General features: G+C 37.6%; 1 protein-coding gene across 2 annotated transcripts in view; it reads right to left on the bottom strand.

Moving 5' to 3' along the window:
- Positions 1–239: 239 nt before the first annotated feature.
- The window catches only part of VPS50 (VPS50 subunit of EARP/GARPII complex), an 81,018-nt gene continuing 65,351 nt past the window's right edge, over positions 240–15,906 (bottom strand). For both annotated transcript variants that reach the window (XM_088533462.1, XM_088533463.1), the window contains 6 exons: positions 7,981–8,129; positions 6,911–7,007; positions 6,605–6,763; positions 4,728–4,849; positions 2,198–2,387; positions 240–978 (listed from right to left, as the gene is read on the bottom strand). In XM_088533462.1, coding sequence (XP_088389588.1) covers positions 859–978; positions 2,198–2,387; positions 4,728–4,849; positions 6,605–6,763; positions 6,911–7,007; positions 7,981–8,129 — 837 coding nt within the window. In that variant the 3' untranslated portion in view covers positions 240–858. The remainder of the gene's footprint in view (positions 979–2,197; positions 2,388–4,727; positions 4,850–6,604; positions 6,764–6,910; positions 7,008–7,980; positions 8,130–15,906) is intronic.

The following is a 15,906-nucleotide window of genomic DNA, read 5'->3' as shown; positions in this document are numbered from 1 at the left end:
CACTAAGGATCACTCAGGAAGTTCTCAGCAGTGCAGCAAATAGTAAGATTACCTTGGTAGTAGCCCAAAATATCAGCCAAAATTCATCATTTCTACTCACTGGCATTATTTCTGGGGAAGAAGGAAGACTGGCCAGGGGATCGAAAGAAAGTGACATGAAAGAACATGACTCATTTCCATTGCAAATGACAGTTTGCATTGCTGCATTACACAAATAAAGGCTCACAGATCAAAACATATTAGTGTACAATATTTATTACCTTCTTATAATCAGAAGTCAATTATTTTGATCTGACTAAATTAATTCTGAAATAAACATACATTTTAAAATACATACAAAGATGAGAGGCTTTAACATTAGAATATTTAACTGAAGTGCATTCTTAATCCACATGCAAAATCCATCATTCAAAGATATTGTACATTTTCTTTCACTTTACATCGGTCCATAATAAAGCACAAAGTGTAAGGACAAAAGCAGAGAAAAAAAACAAGAATCACATTTTCAAGTAGCCCTTTTATTAAAAAGAGCATCAATTATATATTAGGCCAATGTGTTTCTCTGATTTTGATTTACAGTATACAGTTTTGCAAAATATACAGCCCACCAATGATACATGAAGAGTAGCCCTTTACTAAGGGCAAGTAACAAAAGAAACACGAGATACCACAGAAAAAAAATCTACATATTAAAAAGTCATATTTTAGAATATTATGCCAATTTAGAACATTTCCAATGCTGGTAAGAAAGGTGATGCACAAAGTTTTTTAAGAGAAAGCCATCCTTAGTCCATGAGAGATGTGTTTGCATACTCACATGAACAGAAAAAGGTTCAAGTCACAAGTACTTTTCTCCAGTTATCTTTTAGGTCTGTCTATATCATCAATAGCAGCTAGCAGCTTCTGTCTTGCCTTTTTGTTGATGTGGGATCCCAGACAAACATTCACCAGATTGGTCAACTGCTTCGTGGAGTATTCCTGGCCAAATAAAAGCAGAACGTATTATGGCAAACAACGAAAATTCCAGACAAACTACAGGTACAAAAAACACACACAGACATAAACTCTGTGGACTTCTCAACTGATAGAAGTAATCAGTACACAGGGAGATATTTTAAATGACAGTTAAGCCAGGGCTGGATAGTTTTCATAGTTGAGTCAGGCAGGGACAAAACACTATTTTGCTACATGGCAGGTAATAATGGAAAAGGTCTACAACTCCAGCAGCCTTGGACTGCGTTCACAGAAACTTAATTCTGCGAATACTGGCGTATCTAAAACCATTCAGGATGTATTTTCCACTCTTTTGGAGATGTGGTATGAAATATATATACAAATGAGGTAAGCACTCAGCATAAAATTATTTTTCCTAAACAAACTGTGACAAAAGTTGATGATGATGATTTTTTTGACTTCTCATTTCCAGTAAGCTTCTAAATACTTCTCTCTTCAGGATCTTTAAACAACATCAATTTTCACTACACGATAAAAAAAAAAGAAATGGTAAAAAAAAATGCTAACAGAAGAACTCTTAAAACCTGTCAAAACACTGCATTTGCCTGTTCAACCTCTATACTTAACACTACCCAAAATGCTGCTTCCACCTGTGGCTTTAAACAAGAGCTTTCAATGTTGGCCACCAAACAGCTCAATCTCTTTGATGGCTCCAGGTGCAACAAGAAAAATAGTATGAAGGAAGCATTTCTTACATCCCTTTTTAGCTATGTTTAAAGTAATCCCAAATTACAGATTTCAAAATGCTCCACTTTAACAGGTGTAAAAACAATACAAAGAAATTTGTTTATTTATACTAAATTATTACTTTACTGGAGGAAGACAAAGTGACATAGCACACTGCATCTCAATGGCACAGAGAGCTCTAGTTCTCCAGATCTTTTTGACACTACAGGTAGATTTGCCTTGGCTTACTCACCCTCCCCGTTATCAGGTTCTGAATCTGTACAAATACAAAATAGCTTCAACTGATAATAAATACAAATGTACAAATATACACAAGATATATGTTCATATTATATCCCATACAGACTGTATTATATTATATCCCATACATATTGTATTATATCATACAAATATATACATATGAATATATTCACTCTTAACACATGCAAATAGTGATGATATGGAGTTAATAGCATCTCCCTGACAGACAGTAAACAAATGACCCTTCAGTTCTTACCCTATGTTCTTTGATCCAGCGCTCCATGTCATTTTCTGTTAGGTAGTATGCTTTAATGTAGGTCTCCACAAATTCTTTATCTGGAATAGGTCTAATATCTGTTAGCTTTTCTAGTTTCATTAAGAATTGCTGAAAGTCCAGTTGCATCAAGGCACGTCCTTCATTGCTGCATTTCTTAACATTGGCATAACTGCAAAGAGGAATGAATTAGATGGTAACAACTAGAATGAAATAAAAATGAATCTCATTCTTCAAACCTGTTTAACTCAGTTCTTCAAACACTCAGGAGGAACCTAATTGTAGCTTTAAATTAAAAGCTGACAAGAAATCACAGGATCACAGAATGGTTGAGGTTGGAAGGGGCCTCTAGAGATCATCTAGTCCAACCCCCTGCTCCAGCAGGGACACGTAGAGCACGTGGCACAGGGTGGCATCCAGGCGGGTTTGGAAGATCTCCAGAGAAGGAGACTCCACAGCCTCTCTGGGCAACCTGTTCCAGGGTTCTATCACTCTCACAGTGAAGAAGTTCTTCCTCACATGGAGATGGAACTTCCTGTGTTTCAATTGGTATCCATTACCCCTTGTCCTGTCCTAAATCCTTTTAGGGGGTCCGCTGCAAAGTTATTATTTGCATCACCTTTTAGCCCCACTCATAGAGCACTGCCCCACTGTAACCAGAAGAAAAAAAAAAAAAAAAAAAAAAGGAAAAAGGACAGAAAAACCTACACTAAACAACTTACAAACAGAAGTGGGTTAAAAGAACAAGCCAGTACGTCAGGCAGTGAACTGATCATCATTATAGCACACTCAAAGGCAGCTCACATGGCAGCTTTAGGAAAGGTCACCAAGAACTTGCTGAAACTGTGAAACTGAAGCATTGGAGAAAAACAGAAAACTATCTGTTCAAAAACACAACCACCAGAGGATACACAGGGCAGCACTGGCTAGTCGCTGACGAAGGATGATGTTTTAATACCAGCCGCGGGTGGACTGACAGACTGGCGGGTCGTAGGTCTGAGTTCAAATGACAGGAGACAGTAGTTGAGCTTAGAGAAGGGTAATGCCAGGAAGGATTACAGTGAGGTGGTAGGCAACAAATGAGGAAAACAATCTCTGCAGGTTTTGAAATGGGAAAGAGATTGCATTTACTAAGATGGACAGGCAAAGACTGCAGTAACTCAGACGCTACAGCTCAGCTGCAGGCAGAGAATAAAAAAACTTGAGTTTGGGCCACAGCGTCTTGATAGATTTAAGCCAGCCCATCCACTGGCTGCTGCCAGGACAATCCTATCCCAGAGTCACCACTCCTCCTGTACATCAATGCAAGAACAAGATTTGTCTTCCATTTGTTTATGTAACAAATTTGTTCATTTGTTTATGATCCTAATTATTATACAGTCTCAAAATTGTAACAACAGATGCCTTGCTATACAAAAGAAGAGGGGGAAAAAAGTTTGAAGGGGCCAACAATTTCTTTTATTCTAATTCATTTGATTTGAGACATGATGGAAAAATAGAAAAGATTTCATAAAGGCATGATATTTGCATAGGGCATATGCCATACTAAGGAATTCCACAGCTAGCAGAAAGTCATGGTTGGATCTGATCTTCCCTAAGATAACCCTGGTATCTCAGAGAGTGTAGAAGGAGAGAAGAGAAATGGACCTGAGGGGATAAATAAATACATAAATAAATAAATGCTCTACAACTGTAGTGAAAGCTGGTGGTCCCTAATAGAGAGCTAACAGATGGAGGAGGAGGAGGATGTTGCTGCAGTTCTGGACTTGAATCATCATCAGCAGAATGGGACAGAAATAATTTGCACAGAAATGTGGAAGGAGTGGATGAGAGCACATATTTAATGATGCAAAAGGAAGGTGTGATGAGAGCGAGGGCAGGTAGCAAGGGGACCAGAACAGAAGCACAAATGCAATTTTTAAAGGCAAGTTTCAGGATACAATGCTGACTCTGAAAATCCTGGAACACTGATGAAGAGGGAGTGATGACCTAGATGCAGCAGTCCCTGACCAAAAGGCTCAAGTCTCTGTTTACCAAACCAACTAGAACACCTCTCTGCTCCTGATCAGACAGAAGAATTTCTATTTTACATCTACTGTAATGTAAATTTTAGAGTTGCCCCCCACCCCCTATCTTTCTTCCTGGCAAAAATAAAAGCCATGATCACAGAGATGTTGACAACTACACTTTCTTAGCTGCACACTTGAAAGAAGTAATTTAAAGGCAGAAGATTCTCTGAAAGAGAACTATGCAGTTTTGAATACTTCAATAAAATTCTGAGATAATGTACTCTTCGACAGTCCCCAGGTACACAACAAGGCACTTTAAGATTCATGCTTAAAGCTTCAGTGAAATAAACCTCTGATGGCTCTGTTAAGCCTTGGTATCATTTGGGTTTCCTGAACTCACCAGAATATTAGAATCTGTGAAATTAGAACTTTTAATTCCCTGAAGTTAACACTGTCATTAGGAATATATTTACCCAAGATGGAGGCTCTCAGGAACTACCTACCCTTCCACAAGGGTTCTGTTGGCCAAGCGTATGCAGTGCTCCCACAGGATGTTTGAGACCGGCAGTGGGATACGGACTCTTTTGGACACCTCATTCAGCCTTCTGTTGTATTCTTCAAATTCCTGATGAAATATCAAAGATTATTTCCTTATTATAAGAGGCCCTAGCGGGAAAATAAAACGGGGGAGAGGGGGAAGCAAACCAGAAAATGTACATGAAAGAGCAATGAAAAAAGAGAGCAAAGTAGAGAAACTTAGTAAGTACAAGCTACAGAGACAGGCTTAATGTGTAAAGTAGAAGACAAACCACTTTCTGCTTTACCAATCATATCACCTCAGTAATTTTATTTTAAAATACCACTCTATTCCACAGAGATGCAATTCTCTCAAAATTTAATGTCTCTGAAAATTAACAAAGTATTTATCCTTCAAATATAGTTTTCATTGTCTCACTCCCTAAATTCACCTTTAATTTTTAGAAAGCCAAAATATAGCCACTGAGGAAAATCTAGTGATGGTGTCTGTATTTCTCTACATTCCTGCCCCATCCAGCTTTCAAAGAGAAACTCAGAAATATTCTAGCTACTTTTCATTCCTCAATCTTTCAAACTAGACAGTTTCCAGGTGATTTAAAAGCAGGTAAAAACCCTGTGAAAATAACAATAAACAACAAAGTTAACAAGCTTAACAGCTCAGCAGCATACAGCTTAGCTAGATAACAACGCAGTCTGAGGGAGGGCTCCTGTTGCTACCTGAAACATCAGTAGGCTGGATGAACTTGAACCTTTACTATGAGTGACAACCTAGTCATTAATTACGGCTGTGTCACTGTAGTGATTTTGCAACTTATACAAAATGAAATAGAAGTCTCCTGGCAGTCTCCAGAATAATGCATCTATCATAAAAACAGTATGTTTGTTCAATAAAGTGCTTTCATTCCAAGACTGTTGATAATGAATTTTTGAGGGGAAAAAAAAAAAAAAAAAAAAAAAAAAGAAGAGCAAGAAGAAACCATTCAGAATGGAACAGAATGGAATTTCAGTAGCCAATTTAAACTGGTATCCAACCAAAATAATTGGCACTTATCAAACAGGTTTTCTGAAAGATGAATTTGGCAACAGAAGCCAGGGTACCAAAATGCCTCGCTTGAATTGGCATGAAACTCACCCTTGTGAGAATGAAATTCTTGAATAACCTCCTTTCCCCAATTTACCCACTTCTTTATGCACTAGGATTAAGTGTGGGATTTTGTATGCGTGTTCATATGGCTAAATTACATTAAACATTTTGCTTACATCTGACACACTTGGAGATCCAGGCCACTCAGTAAAACACTAATTATTAAGTAGCAATCTAAAACTTATACATAGCAAATATTATTAGATGTACAACAGAGAGGTCAAAATGGTTTTAATGGTATTCACTCTTGCTGTCCTGAAGCAAATTCATCAGCAGTTGCACATTCACAGAAGGGAAAAACTACTATCACACAGACCAAATGCCATGAGTACAAACTCTTTAAAGCTTTTTACAGAAGGGTAATCACGGCAATGCAGTTAATACATCCTCTATCAGGTTCTCCCTTCTTTGCACATACTAGCTCAAAACAAAGGACAGTTTTGAGACAGAACAGAACATTCACATCACAAAAGAAGTTAAGGGTCTGTGTGCTGCATTTCAGTTCTTGAGATTAAGATTTTCGGGCTTTCTGTAAATACTACAATTATACCATTCTAAGGACTGTCATATGCATCATTAAGCCATATATGATATTATATAAGAAGGGATTCTCCGAAAAATTGGTTCCCTGTGCGATAGTATTACAGCAATTTGATGTTTATTTGAGCTGTAGCACACCATTTCCCAGAAAGTATTCACCTTTAAAAGAGCATCTACATATATATTGTGCTGTGACATGATTTCCTTCACATCCCATTTCACAGTGGCCATGAGAAGCAGCATCTGTTCATAATCAATGGCTTTAGCAGCGACAATCCAATAAACTGGTTTGCGTAGTTCACTGGCAGTTGACACAGTCTGAAACAGAATATAAATAAAATTCAATTCAGTAAATTTCTGGCTAATATCAGCAATATTTAACAACAGTGTACAAGCATGCACACCATACTGTACAAGTTTCAAAGTTTCTTTCTAAAAATTAGCTGTGAATTGCACAATTCTGACCTGAGAATAGAACTGCTGAAGAAAAGGTTTCTTGGCAGCTGGCATCACTGCATCAAGGTGAGGCTGAAGAAACTCAAACTGCTCAGCCAAAAATACCCTTTGAAAGAAAAGAAATTTCACCATAAGCAGAATGCAGTATCTTTTTCTCTATGGTTAATATTTACAAATTTTAAATGTTGCAAACGAAAATGCTTTAATGAAGAGACTGTGGCTTGAATAAAATCAATTAAAACTCCTGTGCAACTCAGGAAATACTGGAGAAGTCTGCTCAAAAGCCTAAGAAAGCCAGTGGGAAATTGTTCCATAACTTCCATATTGTTGGGCAATCAACACTAACATTAATTAATCCATGTCAGGATTCCAATATCAACATTTCTTAATTAGGTATTTATTAGGCAGTCTTTTAAATCTCAATTTCTACCTCATGGGGCAGGATTTGTCATTAACAAAGTAATATATTTCTAACCAAGCTAAAACGAATGCCAGAGAAAATGAGCTCCTTAGAAATGTTTTTCTACACAAGACAAGATTAAAGATTAGAAGATCCTCCTAAAAATGAATTTCAGTCTGGTCTTATTGTTATTCTGGTGCTTACTGTTATTCTGATCAAATAAAAATCACTTTTTACAAGATTTTTTTCACTTCTTTCAGTGTAATCTCTTCTTCACAGGTAAACTTCCATGCACTGGAAAGGACATCTGAAACCAGTATGAACTTATCAGTACTGAGTCTCAGCTGTCAATATTTGAGTACTTACTAAAAGGTTTAAATGAATCGTGCAGATTAAATACTCCACTAGCTTTCTTAATACCTCCTCCCTGATAGATTTATTCTTGCACTGTCACAAATTACTGGCCAAAGTACTTAAAAATGTTACTGCACTTGCAGGTGGTCAGGGCCTACAATCTATTGAATAAAAAACAACCCCCCTTTCACTCATTTTTAAAGAAAAGCATTCAGAAAAAGGATTTTTTGACCTCCCAAGAAGACTTCAGTTTGTAACCACAATCTTTTAAACAATCCACAGCTTCAAGTGGCCACAAAAATATGCTGTACAGCAAAGAACTTACAAGGATTCTGTGGCTACCACTCTCTCTGCCAAACCATATAGCGAATTGCCAGATGTCAAAACTACGAGATGACTGAGATGTGGGCTCGGCACCTTCTCCTTTCTCTCTTCAGCAGCTGTGAGAGTTCCAGTGGGATCAGCAGAGACCTCCTAAAGCAAAGAATTTACCAAACAAATTGAAAAAGCTAGAATGGCTCAGCTGAGCAGTTTCAGGTGACAGATAAAGTGAAGGAACAGTCTAAGATGTGATTTAAATCAAGCCTGTTTTAATGGAGATCTCAGTGGTCCCTATTTGAACACTCTTTGGTGTTCAAATAGCTGAAAAGACAGTTCAACTAGAACGGTATCTATCTCCGAAAAAAAGAATAAACTTACAGCTTAATAGCCCATACAAGCTTTAACCCAGCTGCTGACTGGGAGAGAAACTTCTCACCTTTGGTGACAAGCTGTCCATGCAGACAGCAATCACACAGATAGACAAATGAGAGGAATATTACTTGTACGTGGGCTTTACTGCTTCTGTGAGCTCTAGCTGACTGGGACTAAATACAGCTCACGCTTTTAAACAACCTTAACTTCTTACCCTATCCTGCAGATACCTCAGCTGCAGAAAGTAAGAAAACATTAATTACTCATATAATGTTTACTGCTTACACACACATATCTGTACATGTACATATGTATACATTATGCACATATTCATATACAGATATAATAAACAAAAATCCAAAGTCTGAACAAGGAATTACCTCTTCCAGATGATCATGCCTTAGAAAAGGTTGAGGGAACACTGTTATACGGACATAGGCTACCAAGTTCACAAAAGATAAAATACATAATGCTATGTGAGCACACGGAGAGCACTCCCTGACCACTCAGCACAAACCCATCTGTGCTAGCAGACACACAAAAGCCATCAGTCTCCAAGGCAATGTAGAAAAAGGTCCCAGCACAGACTTTTAATGCCAGGACAAGTTTTTTTTGCTGCAATGCAGCACAGTGCTCATCAGTGCTTCCTTCTTACCATGCAAGTGCTCAGTCTGCTTGCAAGGCAGACAACTCTCCTGCTGTACAGGAAATCCAGCTAAGTGACTGAGAACTCTAGGTCTGAGGCACACCGCTCTGTAAAAACTTAACATGGGTTATAAAATGCCAAATGCTACAATATGGAATAGATATAAAGGCAGGCATGGCATATCAATGTTTTCTTAAATAAGAGCCTTTTATCTCCTGGAAGAAATCAAAGGCTAGTCAGCTGCTAAACTAGCCATCAGCCTGTTTGTACAGAATGGAAATAATTTTGGTCAACACAACATTGACAAAACAGTGTTTTAAACAAACAGACACACACACACGTTTCTTCAAACTCCAGATATATAGTTTCCCAGTTTATGTATTTTGAAGCAAGGAAAGAAAATGTAAATAGCATGACAACAATAATGTTTAAGCCATTGCATATATGGTTGAACTCCAAAATCAGATTTGCAGCATTTTCAGATTGCTGTAAAACTGAATGAAGCCAAAACCACAATAATTTACAGGGCATTTTCCCCCAAAATTAGAGATAGAAATAAACTGAGGGAAAATTGTGGTTAAAGGAGCAGGGGGAGCAGGAAGAAAAACAGATTTAAACTGACCATAGGGGTCAGGAAAGGCACCACAACAGAGAAGACTGTAATGAGTAACATGAGAGATAATAGAATAATTGTAATGCACATTTTTTCAGATACTTTTACCCAAGAAAGGGAGCACACTTAGCACCAGAAATTCTGGTGGAATTAATTCATTCTAAACGTGAGGATTGAGATCATTTTTTCCTGTAATGCGATTGCTCAAGGCGACAGGGACCTGGATTTGCTAACTCAGAGGAGCTCTTGCAGTTCTATGGCTCCAGAAGATGGCAAACACAAACATGAATACAGGCTGCAGAAGATGGCACAAACTGTGGAATGGGAAAGCAGCGTTCTGACTTCTGAATAGTGAGCACGAAGAAAGCACTTCCAGACGTCAGAATAATTCTGTAGTAAGTCACAAAGCACTAAGTTGCAAAGCAGATAAAGTCCATGAAGGACCCTTCTTGGAAATGTTGAGATTAAAACCAAAAATTGCTCACTGAGCATCATCATGAATCAACAATCTGTAGCACTAAAATAAGTAAATAAATGAGAAGATAAGGCTTCTGGGAGATGATCAGGGCTAGTGCTATCACATAAGGCTGCACCGAGAATAGAAATGGTCATAATGGCTTTCCACAACTCCAGATGTTTCCTGAAAAATGAGTTTTCTTTACTCTGAGCTGCGCTGATATTCAGTTGGATAGCCCTGCAATTAAACTAGACAAACATTCAATCCAGCAAAGTTAGTACTTGGGAAAGTCTCATAGGAAAGCTAACCAATTGGATAAAAAGGTCTGGTCATTTGCCAAAACAGAAGTAATGTCTTTGAGGTAGGAATCTTGCCCAATTAGCTTGAAAGATGCCTCGCACATCCACGAGGATAATGCAAACAGGCAGAAATATCTAAACTTGTGGGCACCACTATCAAAAATACTCACTGAGCCTAAGGCATCATTAACATATTCAAAGTGCACTCCTTATCTGTCTTTTTTTTTTTCCCCATTTCATGTCGTTACCCAAAATAAATAATGAAACAGAGATCACTACTAGAAGCCTTGACATTTTTACTGAAGTAAACCAAAGAAATCCCAAGCCACCAAACAACTCTCTATTCCTAAGAGTAACACTGAGTCAATGATAAAGATTTGAAGAAACTACATTTTTCTGGAATATCATTACAGATTTCCAGAATCATTACAAATTTCAATGCAAAAGAACTACTGTTTAATCTTTACACACAGAGTCATTTTGACAAAATAGGTCTGTAAATAACATAACAAGTACCTCTGTTTCTTTCCAAGTCCAGATTATAAAACATGTAAAAGCAAATAATACTAAGGACCTAAGTTTATACTGATTTTGAGTTAACATTATCTGACACTTCAGTATCAGAATAAGTTTTATACATTTTTAACATATTTGCTCTCTCTGGCGTTTCCATGGATGTAAATATCTCGTGACCCTTTTAAAGGCAGAAAACTTGCACACGTGTTGCACAAAGGCACAAGGCACTTATCAGAAAGTGGCTGTGAGAGATGCTTAGGTTCAACTAAGGAGTCAAACTCTGGTTCACATACAGTGGCCAAACAGTATGACTTAACTTTTATTCTCATTACCAGGTCTAACAAACCGATACTGCAAAAACACGTTAATAGTAATAAGTAAAAACAGTAAAGACAGTGTGCAAATACCTAAGGGAAAAGAAAAAGCACAAGATTATACTGGAAAAGTGAAACACAATGCACGTGTGTTTTACTGCTGTCTTCAGGAACAAAGGTGATCAGATGATGGAAAACAATAAAGGAGCAAATCTTCAGGATGGAACACGGCACATTAAAACTATTAAAACAAAAAAACAAAACAACACGCCCACAGATGTTTTCCAATGGACAGGATTTGTTAAAGGCCAGTAAAGACGATCTGCAAGACAATCCCAAAATGACAGCAACTACCTTTGAACACAAAAAAAGCAGGCAAAATCCTAAGAAAAACACAAGTAGGCAAAATAGCACCAAGCTCTAGAGGAGATTGTATACATGAGGAAATTAAATAGCAAATTAAATAGTCCAATTTCAAGAAAGCAAAGTCAAATCACGCCAGGAATGCGCAGCAGTACCTAAGAGCAGACATGCAGGGAGCAATACCAGAGCAGAACAAACTCGCTTTGCTTCTCTGTGCATCAGTGTAGCAGGTCTTCCTGACACACCAGCACTGGGATACATCTCAGCTGCATGGCCTGTACAACATCCTCATAAATTAACTAGGCCCAATATAGATATGATGAAACTGCTATGTATGTGTGGAATTCATAAATGTACAAACTATTTTCTTCCTCCTAGCCATATAGGAACAAACACGGTGATTGTACAGTCTCTAGTTTAAATAGTAGATTTCATTAGTAGCATGAAACTCACCTGAACTAGAAACAGCTCAGCTGTGCCAGGCACCATAGCACAGGTTAAACAACATTCCTGGCAGACACCTTGCAGCAGGCTTAATCTCTTCAGCCTCCTCTAGTCTAACTCCCTCATATTGTAATAAAAAAAAGAATTGAGCTTTCTAATGCTACCTGACTGGAATACACAGGTGACAATTATTCATATAAACTGTTTTGCTACAAAGGGCTGATAACAGCAGGATACAAAAACCTGTTAAAGCAAGCACAGGACTGCTGTACCTGCTACCAATAATATGCTGCTAACAATAATATGAGCTATGGAGTGTGATTTAGGAAAAGCATTTATCTCATGTAACATTTACCTTTGGAATAAATTTCATCTAGAATTGTTTTTTCAGATGGAAAAATATGTTGAAACAGCAGTTCAAGTAGGACTGAATCTAGGGCTGAAAGTAGATATACACTGGATGCACCTCTCAGATCTCTCTCTAGTATTTCCTGTACTAGAGCTTATGTGTTTCAAACTGAGATCCATGGTGCTCTGTCCAGCTTTGTACAAAGTCATTTAATCCATGCAAAAGCTGTCCTAGCACTGCAGTATGGGGGCAGAGCAGTGTTACAGCTCCACAGTATACAGGAGATTTTAGAAAGAAGCATTCCAGGTTCTTCTTTCCCAAATCTGTTTAGTTCACTTCAAGTGAAAGTTAATTTCAGAGCCTTCTGGAACCAACAATAAATCAAGTCATCCTTTTGCTATGGCATCATTGCAATTTATTGAGGAAATGCTTGAGGGTAAAGAAAACAATCTAATAGTAATAATAGCAGGACCTAAAAGACTTAGTTTGAAATGTCAATATCAATGAACAGAGAGCAGAGGGGACATATATAATGAAAATAGATGGAAATTAAGCTGTAGTACTTATTCTCAAATTGTTATATGAGAAGACTCAAGTAATTGCCACAGAGCCCATTATAAATCTATATTCTGAACATGGAACATAACCTGCCCTGCATATTCTTTTGCTGTCCCAATAGAAGAGTGAGATACAAATGCACCCACACAGGATCTTCCACTTGAAATGACCAACATAAATGTTATTTTAGTGAGCACACACAGGGAGACTATTGATTTCAGGCTAGTGAATAAACGAGCCAGCCGGAATCTCTCGTTACACAATGGGTTGGAGTACAAAAATGTGGATGATGATAAAATAACATTTCCTCAGCATAATGAAAGGAGTCAAGGCAAATATTTATTAGCCTGGAGTCTTTAAAAATATATGGTAAATTGTCAGCAAGGGTCTCATATCCAAGTGATGTAATTTCACGGTGTATTCCCTGTGCTGTATATAATAACAATTTGGTCATTATACCTTGGCAGATAACTGCTTACTCTGAAGAACTTCACTAATAAATAATAACAATAAAAACGTGTGTATAAAGAACAACTTACTGCTTAAACCTCCACATCTCAAACCCTAGGCAGAACCTAGTGACAAACATATATTAAACCTTTCAACTTAATGGGAAAAAGGGACTCTAAACTAATTGAGTTAGAAGTAGCAACTATCTAAGCTAATTATCCAAGTTACAAGTTTGACACACATTTTGCAAGAGATTTTGCTTTTTTCTTTTTATTTTAAAGGGGCTTGATCTCTTAATGAACTCAGAATTATGTATTTATTTCAAAGTTACCAAAATATCTTGTGGCTGATTATTCGCAACCAAGATCTTAAAATCAGGCTTCACCGTATCTAGTACTTTTTGCATAAAAGTTCAGTATTAGAATTACACTTTAATATGCATATGAAAGAGCAAAAATCATTCTGATTTTGCCCTGAGCAAATAGCTCTAAATAGCTCTAAATCCTACAGAGGAAATTCTGAACTTAAAGGAACTTAATGGAGCTTCAATATCAGAGTATCCTGCAAGCGCTCGGGTAATTGCCAGTCTACAGCCACGATGGCTGGCTCTGGAGTGCCAGCACCTCTACTAAGAACTTGATGTGCACTGATGGAGGAGAAACAAGGAGACCCCAGATGTCTACTCCAGAGAGACTCCAGCCTTACAAGATAACTCCATCAGCTCTTTATGAAACTGTAATTGATAGTTTCTGCAACATCATGACCACAGAGAACAGCAAGAAAATAAACACTGATCAAACTAAAACCGCTCACTGCACTCAAAAGCTGCCTGAAAACAGCTGCCCTAACTCCTAGTTAATTGCTAAAGATAAAATAAAATGATCCCTCAAAATAATAAATAATAAAAGTCAGACCTTCTTAAGTTACATGCGAGCAATAGTTCTTGGAACTATGTTGAAAATGACAGGTAAAAGCCAACTGTAAGTGCACACTGCATTCAAGGATAACATTGCTTTTGAATATAAATGTGCTACAGTTTTAAAATTACACTTTTCAGAACTCCTATTATTTTTTAAATTTAAAGATGAGTATTTTCTTGCTTATAAAACAGATTATCTTGACTACCTGGCCCCTAAGGAACCTAAGTCAAACACTAAACAGCAATTTTTTGGCATTAAAAAATTACCAACAACTAGCAAGTTTATCTACTACCTCATAGGCCTGTATCTGCAAGCATTGCACACTGTTAGATAACTGTAAAAATGAACAATTAAATGTACATCTAGAAATAAACACAAAGTGATCCTCTGTAAAAATCACACCCATTGCTCCGTCCACAAGAATCTAAACCACTGTTTTACAAAAGGGTAAGCTGATTACTCTGGATGCATGTGTTTTACTGCAGTACTTATCTAAAGATGTATTTTCAGTAAGGGCTGCTGCTAGTTCTCATTTGACAATCAAACTCTGAAGAGACACTTCTTCTAGTATTAGAAATCAGCTCAAGTTTTGGGTATCCAGCAGAAAAAAACAGTCTAAAATTTGATGGTTCAGTGACTGCCCAAAGGGAGATGAGCAACCACCAGGAACCAGAAAGCTGAGTCAAAGAAATAAGCTGCAAGAGCCCAGGTTCTGGTCCCTTGACAAGCAATTCACACAACACCTTAAATATTGTCTTTATATAAGCGGTACCAAGCTTTTCAAAGACAAAAATCTAAAACATGCCTTTCCTTCTTTCCCCTCCTTTTGTTTTTTTTTTTTTCCTTTTTTCTCTTTTTTTTTTTTAATTAAAGAAAAACGTTGCTTCTGTTCCAGTCTCAGACACTGGTCTTCACCAGGGCTTTTTGGAGCAAGATTCTGTGCTAGGCACTATTAAGAAACCAATTCAACCACCTTGACTCTCCAGGGCTTAGCGCTGGCATCAAACAGGACCTAGCAGGTTGCATGTCCACAGCAAGTAATGCGCTACTGGGCAGGTACTCATCTAAATCTCTGCTCCTGGAACAAGTGCAACTGAACCTTGCCATTCCACAGCATGCTCGTGGTTAGCTGGGTCCAGGTCAGGATGGGCTGGAAAGTCAGGCATTAGGAAAAAAAATTACCTTCCTCATGTTGTTCCTGATTTGTACAGCTCAAGAACTCCCCCATTTTTTATCTCTGTCATCAATTTCTAATCTCCTGTTATTGCTAGGAGTGTATAAGGGAAAGAGCCCAAAAGCAGAAGACAGGATCTAAAATGCATTAAACTTTATACCAGTGATATCTTCCATCTGTTCTTCTGTATATTGCATTGCAATGCACGTATACTCTCCTGCAGAGAATTATTTTCCGCTGCTCTAAGATAAAGTGACTCTGACCAACTTCATTGTCAATCTCAAATTCATACAACAAAGCAGTAGAAGACTGCAAGTATGAGCAATACAGTGAAATATTTCTGAGCATGTCATGTTTACCTGCCTCAAATATTTTACTTTGAAAGTAGAGCAATCACTTAAGGTAGGTGTTTGCATACACAGGCTATTCAGAAACAATACTTAGGTTACAGTACT

The sequence above is a fragment of the Tinamus guttatus genome, unplaced genomic scaffold (assembly GCF_059628265.1).
Source record: "Tinamus guttatus ecotype Peru unplaced genomic scaffold, ASM5962826v1 Tinamus_guttatus_pri_ptg000503l, whole genome shotgun sequence".
Lineage (NCBI taxonomy): Eukaryota > Metazoa > Chordata > Aves > Tinamiformes > Tinamidae > Tinamus > Tinamus guttatus.
Note: the sequence above shows the minus strand (reverse complement) of the source record. Positions and strands in the feature narration are given on the sequence as shown.